The 11,397-nt window shown below is 47.4% G+C and overlaps 1 protein-coding gene across 1 annotated transcript in view; it reads right to left on the bottom strand.

Moving 5' to 3' along the window:
- Positions 1–8,879: 8,879 nt before the first annotated feature.
- The window catches only part of LOC311119257 (general transcription factor 3C polypeptide 1-like), a 78,467-nt gene continuing 75,949 nt past the window's right edge, over positions 8,880–11,397 (bottom strand). Inside the window, exon 39 of the mRNA XM_084193978.1 lies at positions 8,880–9,649. Coding sequence (XP_084050104.1) covers positions 9,377–9,649 — 273 coding nt within the window. The 3' untranslated portion in view covers positions 8,880–9,376. The remainder of the gene's footprint in view (positions 9,650–11,397) is intronic.

Genomic DNA, 11,397 nt, shown 5'->3' with positions numbered 1-11,397 from the left:
TATATCTCTACTCTCTTCTCTCTCTCTTTCATATCTCTCTTCTCTTCTATATCTTCATCTCTTATCTTCTCTTCTTCATCTCTCTTCTTTTTTTCATCTCTCTCTCTTCTTTTTATCTCTCTTCTATCTTTTATCTCTTCTTCTCTTCTTCATCTCTTCTCTCTTCTCTTCTCTCTTTTTCTCATCTCTCTTCTCTTCTTTTTTCATATCTCTCTCTCTCTTTTTTACTCTCTCTTCTCTTCTTTTTTCATCTCTTCTTCTCTTTTCATCTCTCTCTCTCTTTTTCATCTCTTCTTCTCTTCTTTTTTTCATCTCTTCTCCTCTTCTCTTCTTTTTCATCTCTCTTCTTTTTTCATCTTCTCTTCTCTCTTTTCATCTCTCTTCTCTTCTCTTCTTTTCATCTCTCTTCTTTTTTTCTCTTCTCTTCTTTTTTTTATCTCTCTTCTTTTTTTATCTCTTCTTCTCTTTTTCATCTCTTCTCTCTTCTCTTCTTCTTTTTTTCATCTCTCTTCTCTTCTTTTTTTCATCTCTCTTCTCTTCACACTCTCACTACAAACAAATAATAATAATAATCACATTATCTACAAACAAACCAAAACAACAAAAACCACAAAACCAACACCCAACACAAAAACAAAAACAAAACCACAACACACAAAACACAAACAAAACCAACAAAACACCAAAACACAAACCCAACAAAAAACAAAACAAACAACAAACACAAAAACCAACAAAACACAAAACCAAACAAACAAAACACCAAAACAACAACAAAACAACCACAAAAAAACAAACACAAAAACACACAACACACACCCAACAAACAACAAACACAACACAAACCAAAACAAACACAAACCACCAAAACACAAACAAACAAACAACAAAACACAAACACACACACCAAACCCCCACACAAAACACAAAACAACAACACCAAACAAACAAAACAACACAAACAAAACACACCCACAAACCCCACACAACACAAAAACACCAAACCACAAACAAACACCCCAAACAAACACCACAAACACCAAACAAAACACCACAAACACAAACACCCAACAAACCAACACAAAACACACAAACCAAACAAAAACAACCACACCAACACACCAAAAAACACCCAAACACAACCACAACAACCCACAAAACACACAAAACAACCAACAACACACCACACCAAACAACACACAAACCCACAAACCACCAACACACACAACACCCCAAACCACACCACAACCCAACACCACACACAAACACCACACACACACAAACCACACACCCAACACACAACCACAACACCCAACACACACACCAACACAACCACAACCACCAACCACAAACACACCACAACACAACAACCACCACCACACCACACCAACACAACCACCCCACAACACAACACACCCACAACACCACCACACAAACCAACACCAACACACACACACACCACCACCATCCACACTCCAAACCACCACCACAAACACACCCCCACACCTCCACACTACTCAACACCCACCTCCACTAACACCCACCAACCACAACTCCCCAACTCACTCACATCCCCCCCTCACTCAACACACCCCCTCTACCTCAACCCCCTCTCCCCCTCTCCACCTCCTCCACATCACCTCCTCCCCTCTACTCCTCTCCACTCCACATCACCCTCCTCCTCTCTCATCCCCCTCTCCTCTCATCCCCCTCCTCACTCATCCCCTCCTCTCCTCACCCCCTCTCCTCTCTCCTCTCCCCTCCTCTCCTCCACCCTCTCCTCTCCTCTCATCCCCCTCCTCCTCTCCTCTCATCCCCTCCTCCTCTCCCCTCTCATCCCCCTCCTCCTTCCTCTCTCATCCCCTCTCCTCTCATCCCCTCTCCTCCTCTCTCCTCTCATCCCCCCTCCTCCTCTCCTCCCCCTCCTCCTCTCTCATCCCCCTCCTCCTTTCCTCTCTCATCCCCCTCTCCTCTCATCCCCCTCTCCTTCTCTCCTCTCTCCTCTCATCCCCCTCTCCTCCTCTCCTCCCCCTCTCCTCTCATCTCCTCTCTCATCCCCCCTCCTCCCCCTCTCATCCCCCCTCCTCCCCCTCTTCTCTCATCCCCCCTCATCTCCTCCTCTCTCACCCCCCTCCTCTCTCACCCCCCTCTCTCATCCCCCCTCCTCTCCCCCTCCTCTCTCATCCCCCCCTCCTCTCTCATCCTCCTCTCCTCTCCCCTCCTCTCTCACCCCCCTCTCTCACCCCCCCTCCTCTCTCCTCCCCCCTCCTCTCATCCCCCTCTCCTTTCTCAACCCCCTCTCCTTTCTCATCCCCCTCTCCTCTCATCCTCTCTCATCCCCCCCCTCCTCCCCATATCTCTCTCATCCCCCCTCCTCTCTCATCCCCCCCTCCTCCCCCTCTCCTCTCATCACCCCCTCCTCTCCCCTCCTCTCTCATCCCCCCCTCCTCTCCCCTCCTCTCTCATCCACCCTCCTCCCCCTCTCCTCTCATCACCCCCTCCTCTCTCATCCCCCTCTCCTCTCCAGGTGAGTCCGTTCATCCATGACAACACTCGTCAGAAGTTCCTGGTCTATGGCGGTAGTCGTGACTACCAGGGGGCGGGGCCCGGCGGCCTGCTGGATTACATCGACAACGAAGTCATACCGGACTTCCTGGGAGGAGCCTGTCTGGTGAGTTAGAGCAGGGCTGGAGCAAAAAACCTGCACCCCTAGCACAGTAGACTGTCTGGTGAGTACATGGTCATATTCATAAGGGAATACTGTAGTAAAACCTTTTGTAACAGAAAACGAAAACGCTATAATTTTCTAAAATGTATTTCTATAGGGCTCGATGCAATCCGTAGCGCGGTAGACCTGCGCTACTGCGCGATAGAAATGTAAAGGTAATTTTTGCTCGTTCGGAGTCTGCATTCACGGTAAACGCAGCATACAGTATGTCAGCTCGATCTGAAATTACTTTTACATTTCAATCACGCTACAGCGCTGAACTCCAGCGGATACGAATTGAATCAAGACCTTATTTTCTTGACTAATTTATTTATCCATTTATTTTTTACATCTTTCTTTTTAAATGTCTTGTTAACTGTTTCAGTGCCAGGGGTCAGAGGGTAACCATGTTAACTGTTTCAGTGCCAGGGGTCAGAGGGTAACATCATGTTAACTGTTTCAGTGCCAGGGGTCAAAGGGTAACATCATGTTAACTGTTTCAGTGCCAGGGGTCTGAGGGTAACCATGTTAACTGTTTCAGTGCCAGGGGTCTGAGGGTAACATCATGTTAACTGTTTCAGTGCCAGAGGGTAACATCATGTTAACTGTTTCAGTGCCAGGGGTCAGAGGGTAACATCATGTTAACTGTTTCAGTGCCAGGGGTCTGAGGGTAACCATGTTAACTGTTTCAGTGCCAGGGATCAGAGGGTAACCATGTTAACTGTTTCAGTGCCAGGGGTCAGAGGGTAACCATGTTAACTGTTTCAGTGCCAGGGGTCAGAGGGTAACATCATGTTAACTGTTTCAGTGCCAGGGGTCAGAGGGTAACCATGTTAACTGTTTCAGTGCCAGGGGTCAGAGGGTAATATCATGTTAACTGTTTCAGTGCCAGGGGTCAGAGGGTAATATCATGTTAACTGTTTAAGTGCCAGGGGTCAGAGGGTAATATCATGTTAACTGTTTCAGTGCCAGGGGTCAGAGGGTAACCATGTTAACTGTTTCAGTGCCAGGGGTCAGAGGGTAATATCATGTTAACTGTTTAAGTGCCAGGGGTCAGAGGGTAACATCATGTTAACTGTTTCAGTGCCAGGGGTCAGAGGGTAACATCATGTTAACTGTTTCAGTGCCAGGGGTCAGAGGGTAACATCATGTTAACTGTTTCAGTGCCAGTGGTCTGAGGGTGGCACAGTGCCTAAGTCTCTGTATCAGAGCCAGCAGCAGCAGGAGAGCCCAGACGACAGACTACTGACAGATACTATATACCAGTCAGCACACTGCTTCACTGGGGCGCCACACGAGGTAACACACACACACACACACAGAGAGGAACACAACGCATGCACACACACACACACGCACGAAACACACTAAACTCCGCTCCCCTCTCTCTCCTCTCTCCTAGATCATGATAGAGATCTTGGAGGGATCGTCAGTGATCACCTGGGACTTTGACGTTCTGAAAGGGGATCTGATCTTTAATATCTACCACTCCAAACGCACCCCAAACCAGCCATCCCAGCCCCCCTCTGAACAAACCCCAGCCCCCCAGACCAGACCTGACCAGCCCCCCCCAGCCCAGCCATCCAGACCTGACGGGCAGACCGGCTCAGTCCACAACGTGCAGCTGCTGGAGAGTAGCTGGGTGCTGGGGGTGGACTACAGTTTGGTGGAGTCACCTCTCAGCTGTAGGGAGGGAGACAGTATACAGGTAACAATATCCTCCTGCCGCCGACACACACACACACACACACACACACACACACACACACACACACACACACACACACACACAGCTAACCTCACTCCCCAGTTTGAAACGTCTCAATGGAATTGCTACCTTTACTACAGTATAATTGTGTCAGACGTTGTCAAGCCGGACAGAGGACCTGAGATCCCAGTAACTGACTTGATGCAGTGAAGCCGTTGAAGAACTACAGGGATGCCTGTTACAGCTGTACTGTCCTGTACTTACCTGAGGACATGTAGGAGCAATTACTTCCACAGATAACACCTCTGACCTGGAAGTAGAAGCAACACTTCCACAGATAACACCTCTGACCTGGAGGTAGAAGCAACACTTCCACAGATAACACCTCTGACCTGGAGGTAGAAGCAACACTTCCACAGATAACACCTCTGACCTGGAGGTAGAAGCAACACTTCCACAGATAACACCTCTGACCTGGAGGTAGAAGCAACACTTCCACAGATAACACCTCTGACCTGGAGGTAGAAGCAACACTTCCACAGATAACACCTCTGACCTGTAGGTAGAAGCAACACTTCCACAGATAACACCTCTGACCTGGAGGTAGAAGCAACACTTCCACAGATAACACCTCTGACCTGGAGGTAGAAGCAACACTTCCACAGATAACACCTCTGACCCTCCATCTCACCTCCTTCCCCTCCTCCCTCAGGGCTCCCACGTCACCCGGTGGCCAGGTGTGTACATCCTGCAGTGGAGGGTTGGTGTGAGTGGAGGTGGTGGGCGCGGCGCCCCCTGTGTCTCGGGGTTGTCATTACATCAGGGGGGAGATGTAATGACAACAGGTGTACAGGTCTCTACACACTGGGCCACTGTCATGTTCTACACAGAGGTAGTGGCCGCCCAAGATTTCAGGTAACGTGTGTTTTAATAGTAAGTGGTTTAGCGTACAGTAATGAGTGTGTTAATCATGTTAAATCCAGTGTTGTAATGATGACCTAGCCCTTCTGTTAGCTACATACTGGACAGGTGTTGCTAAGCTACAGTGGGGAAAAAAAGTATTTAGTCAGCCACCAATTGTGCAAGTTCTCCCACTTAAAAAGATGAGAGAGGCCTGTAATTTTCATCATAGGTACACGTCAACTATGACAGACAAATTGAGAAGAAAAAAAATCCAGAAAATCACATTGTAGGATTTTTAATGAATTTATTTGCAAATTATGGTGGAAAATAAGTATTTGGTCACCTACAAACAAGCAAGATTTCTGGCTCTCACAGACCTGTAACTTCTTCTTTAAGAGGCTCCTCTGTCCTCCACTCGTTACCTGTATTAATGGCACCTGTTTGAACTTGTTATCAGTATAAAAGACACCTGTCCACAACCTCAAACAGTCACACTCCAAACTCCACTATGGCCAAGACCAAAGAGCTGTCAAAGGACACCAGAAACAAAATTGTAGACCTGCACCAGGCTGGGAAGTCTGAATCTGCAATAGGTAAGCAGCTTGGTTTGAAGAAATCAACTGTGGGAGCAATTATTAGGAAATGGAAGACATACAAGACCACTGATAATCTCCCTTGATCTGGGGCTCCACGCAAGATCTCACCCCGTGGGGTCAAAATGATCACAAGAACGGTGAGCAAAAATCCCAGAACCACACAGGGGGACCTAGTGAATGACCTGCAGAGAGCTGGGACCAAAGTAACAAAGCCTACCATAAGTAACACACTACGCCGCCAGGGACTCAAATCCTGCAGTGCAAGACGTGTCCCCCTGCTTAAGCCAGTACATGTCCAGGCCCGTCTGAAGTTTGCTAGAGTGCATTTGGATGATCCAGAAGAGGATTGGGAGAATGTCATATGGTCAGATGAAACCAAAATATAACTTTTTGGTAAAAACTCAACTCGTCGTGTTTGGAGGACAAAGAATGCTGAGTTGCATCCAAAGAACACCATACCTACTGTGAAGCATGGGGGTGGAAACATCATGCTTTGGGGCTGTTTTTCTGCAATGGGACAAGGACGACTGATCCGTGTAAAGGAAAGAATGAATGGGGCCATGTATCGTGAGATTTTGAGTGAAAACCTCCTTCCATCAGCAAGGGCATCGAAGATGAAACGTGCCTGGGTCTTTCAGCATGACAATGATCCCAAACACACCGCCCGGGCACCGAAGGAGTGGCTTCGTAAGAAGCATTTCAAGGTCCTGGAGTGGCCTAGCCAGTCTCCAGATCTCAACCCCATAGAAAGTCTTTGGAGGGAGTTGAAAGTCCGTGTTGCCCAGCGACAGCCCCAAAACATCACTGCTCTAGAGGAGATCTGCATGGAGGAATGGGCCAAAATACCAGCAACAGTGTGTGAAAACCTTGTGAAGACTTACAGAAAACATTTGACCTGTGTCATTGCCAACAAAGGGTATATAACAAAGTATTGAGAAATTTTTGTTATTGACCAAATACTTATTTTCCACCATAATTTGCAAATAAATTCATTAAAAATCCTACAATGTGATTTTCTGGATTTTTTTCCCTCATTTTGTCTGTCATAGTTGATGTGTACCTATGATGAAAATTACAGGCCTCTCTAATCTTTTTAAGTGGGAGAACTTGCACAATTGGTGGCTGACTAAATACTTTTTTCCCCCACTATACCTACTTCAGTGCTGTAATGATGACCTAGCCCTTCTGTTAGCTACATACTGGATAGGTGTTGCTAAGCTACCTACTTCAGTGCTGTAATGATGACCTAGCCCTTCTGTTAGCTACATACTGGATAGGTGTTGCTAAGCTACCTACTTCAGTGCTGTAATGATGACCTAGCCCTTCTGTTAGCTACATACTGGACAGGTGTTGCTAAGCTACCTACTTCAGTGCTGTAATGATGACCTAGCCCTTCTGTTAGCTACATACTGGATAGGTGTTGCTAAGCTACCTACTTCAGTGCTGTAATGATGACCTAGCCCTTCTGTTAGCTACATACTGGACAGGTGTTGCTAAGCTACCTACTCCAGTGCTGTAATGATGACCTAGCCCTTCTGTTAGCTACATACTGGATAGGTGTTGCTAAGCTACCTACTTCAGTGCTGTAATGATGACCTAGCCCTTCTGTTAGCTACATACTGGATAGGTGTTGCTAAGCTACCTACTTCAGTGCTGTAATGATGACCTAGCCTTTCCGTTAGCTACATACTGGATAGGTGTTGCTAAGCTACCTACTTCAGTGCTGTAATGATGACCTAGCCCTTCTGTTAGCTACATACTGGACAGGGGTTGCTAAGCTACCTACTCCAGTGCTGTAATGATGACCTAGCCCTTCTGTTAGCTACATACTGGACAGGTGTTGCTAAGCTACCTACTCCAGTGCTGTAATGACAGTGTGTGTTTTCCAGAGGCTCCATGACCAGTCTAGAGTCGTGTCACAGCGGATTCTCCCAGCTGAGCGGCGTCACAACCTCCTCTGACCAATCACAGAGCAGCTCCCTCATCTCCAGATAAACACACGGACGTCTAGATAATCTCTCTTTCGCTCACACTTTACTACACAAAAGGGCTCCATCAAAATGGATGCAAGAACAACGGTCACTTTATCAAGTCCAGCTGTTGTGAGTGGTTGGATGAAAGCTCAGTGGGCAGAGGTTAAAGTGACAAGTCAGTGGGCGGAGTTTACAGGCGAGAGTCCAATATAAAAGGCCCTTGTACGGGTGGTAGGTTGGAGGGCATTACACACGGGTTGCGACCCACAAGGTTGCCAGTTTGAATCCCGGATGAGACTTTTGTTTTCCAACATTCTTAAGTAAATCACATTTCTAAATCTAATAACGTTCTAAAATGACTAAACATCTTTATATATGTGAAAAACCTAAATGTGGTGCCCTCCCCCTCTACTGGCGCAGTGGTTCTAACCTTGCTGATGCCCTTTCTCCAAAAAGGTCTATGACCCTGGTTACACATTGCATTAACATGAGGTTTTCCTGATCTGATCTTTTTGACTACGCAAATAAGCTATATCAATTCTACTGCACATCACTTCATCAAGCATGCAGACTAGTTAAACTGCCCAGTGCCTTTAAGAGGTGCATTGCTGATACAGCGTGATCGGATTGAATCCCGGCCTAAAACGGGAACGTGCAAAAACACCGCATTAATGAACCAATAACAGGGCATTATTGAAACTGTAAATGACATTTTGTTGTGTTATTTGTTCTACTGATTAACTTGGTCTTTGGAAGAGGAACTATTTGAATAACTATTTATATTTTTTAATAAATATCATTTAACAGTAGATGGAAGCTTGGAGAGGAATTGACTATTTTCATGCTGTGTTAACTGCAAATATGACTGATAAAGTTATTCAATTTTGTGTCTATGTTGATCAACTATTAAAAAAAGTGACTTATTCTGTTCTCTTTTTTTACAATCAGAATAACTTTAATCTTAGATAAAATAATCAAGAGTCACATTTCAAGATTTTAATTTTATTAAATCACACTTTCAAGAAAACGATAACAAAACAACTTACATGAAACCATGACAACAGGTTTTCCCAAATCAAAGAAATATAAGATGTGAAACGAATTCCCAGAGCTCTGTAAAACCAGAACTGAAACATAATTTTTAGCTAAAATAAAATCTTGTTGTCTGGTAAGAGTAATTAAGAACCAGAACCAAAGATCCTTGGTTACCCACTGTGAAGCAACTTGTTGTTCTAACTCCTGGGCCTATTAGTCCTGATCAAGTAAAACTCCTGTCCCCAGCAGTCCTGGGGTGTATTCACTAAGAACTAAATGGAACCAAACAGAAGCAAAGGGAACGAAACGGCGAGGGACCTCCTTTAACTTTTCCAATAGAAACTCTTGTTTATGTTTGCGAAAACATTTTTCAGTTGCAAAATGTTTTGCTACGGCCTAAAAAGTTTCACTACGGTGTGCGCTAAAGAACACACCCCGGATCAGTTAAAACTCCCTACTGTTTGTTCTCATGTTGTGCGAATTGGATCCACTGGTTCCAGTTGTTTTCATGGGGGAAAACCTGTCCTAGACGCAGACAGCAGTCGATGGTCGGCTCGTAGAACACAGTGGTCGTCTCAGCCGGTCTTACCGCCGTCTCCCCCAGCCTCACCCCTGTCTCTCTCGCTCTCTCCTCCTCCACCAGGAAGGTGGCTGGGCAGGAGAAGAGGGAGGGTTTTGGACGTCTGCTCACGTACCTCCTCTTAATACAGCCCAACTCTACCAGGGCCTGAGGGGAGGAGAGAGGAGGAACAGAGGAGGAGGAGAGAGGAGGAACAGAGGAGGAGGAGGAGAGAGGAGGAACAGGAGAGAGGAGGAACAGAGGAGGAGGAGGAGAGAGGAGGAACAGAGGAGGAGGAGAGAGGAGGAACAGAGGAGGAGGAGGAGAGAGGAGGAACAGAGGAGGAGGAGAGAGGAGGAACGGAGGGGGAGGAGAGAGGAGGAACGGAGGAGGAGGAGGAGGAGAGAGGAGGAACAGAGGAGGAGGAGAGAGGAGGAACAGAGGAGGAGGAGGAGAGAGGAGGAACAGAGGAGGAGGAGGAGAGAGGAGGAACAGAGGAGGAGGAGAGAGGAGGAACAGAGGAGGAGGAGAGAGGAGGAACAGAGGAGGAGAGAGGAGGAACAGAGGAGGAGGAGAGAGGAGGAACAGAGGAGGAGGAGAGAGGAGGAACAGAGGAGAAGGAGAGAGGAGAGGGGTACAAGGAAGAAGAGGGAGAGATGAACATGAGTGAAACTGACCAGAACTGGTGATGTTAGCTGTGGAGGAGTGTGTGGTAATTTGAGACCTGAACACTTAAATCCACTTTTCACAAAGAGGAACATAAAACTGCTATAACATTATAGTATAGTGTGGGACAGGTGTGGTTAGTGACTGACAGGTGAGGCGCTACCTGTGAAGGGGTGTGGTTAGTGACAGACAGGTGAGGCGCTACCTGTGAAGGGGTGTGGTTAGTGACAGACAGGTGAGGTGCTACCTGTGAAGGGGTGTGGTTAGTGACTGACAGACGAGGTGCTACCTGTGAAGGGGTGTGGTTAGTGACTGACAGACGAGGTGCTACCTGTGAAGGGGTGTGGTTAGTGACTGACAGACGAGGTGCTACCTGTGAAGGGGTGTGGTTAGTGACTGACAGGTGAGGCGCTACCTGTGAAGGGGTGTGGTTAGTGACAGACAGACGAGGCGCTACCTGTGAAGGGGTGTGGTTAGTGACAGACAGGTGAGGTGCTACCTGTGAAGGGGTGTGGTTAGTGACAGACAGGTGAGGTGCTACCTGTGAAGGGGTGTGGTTAGTGAGACAGACGAGGTGCTACCTGTGAAGGGGTGTGGTTAGTGACAGACAGGTGAGGTGCTACCTGTGAAGGGGTGTGGTTAGTGACAGACTGGTGAGGTGCTACCTGTGAAGGGGCGTGGTTAGTGACAGACAGGTGAGGCGCTACCTGTGAAGGGGTGTGGTTAGTGACAGACAGGTGAGGTGCTACCTGTGAAGGGGTGTGGTTAGTGACAGACAGACGAGGCGCTACCTGTGAAGGGGTGTGGTTAGTGACAGACAGACGAGGCGCTACCTGTGAAGGGGTGTGGTTAGTGACTGACAGACGAGGTGCTACCTGTGAAAGGGTGTGGTTAGTGACTGACAGACGAGGTGCTACCTGTGAAAGGGTGTGGTTAGTGACAGACAGACGAGGTGCTACCTGTGAAGGGGTGTGGTTAGTGACTGACAGACGAGGCGCTACCTGTGAAGGGGTGTGGTTAGTGACAGACAGGTGAGGTGCTACCTGTGAAGGGGTGTGGTTAGTGACAGACAGGTGAGGTGCTACCTGTGAAGGGGTGTGGTTAGTGACTGACAGGTGAGGTGCCACCTGTGAAGGGGTGTGGTTAGTGACAGACAGACGAGGTGCTACCTGTGAAGGGGTGTGGTTAGTGACAGACAGGTGAGGTGCTACCTGTGAAGGGGTGTGGTTAGTGACAGACAGGTGAATGTT

The sequence above is a fragment of the Coregonus lavaretus genome, assembly GCF_964263955.1.
Source record: "Coregonus lavaretus genome assembly, contig: HAP1_SCAFFOLD_429, whole genome shotgun sequence".
Classification (NCBI taxonomy): Eukaryota; Metazoa; Chordata; class Actinopteri; order Salmoniformes; family Salmonidae; genus Coregonus; species Coregonus lavaretus.
This window is presented reverse-complemented; position numbering and strand designations above follow the sequence as displayed.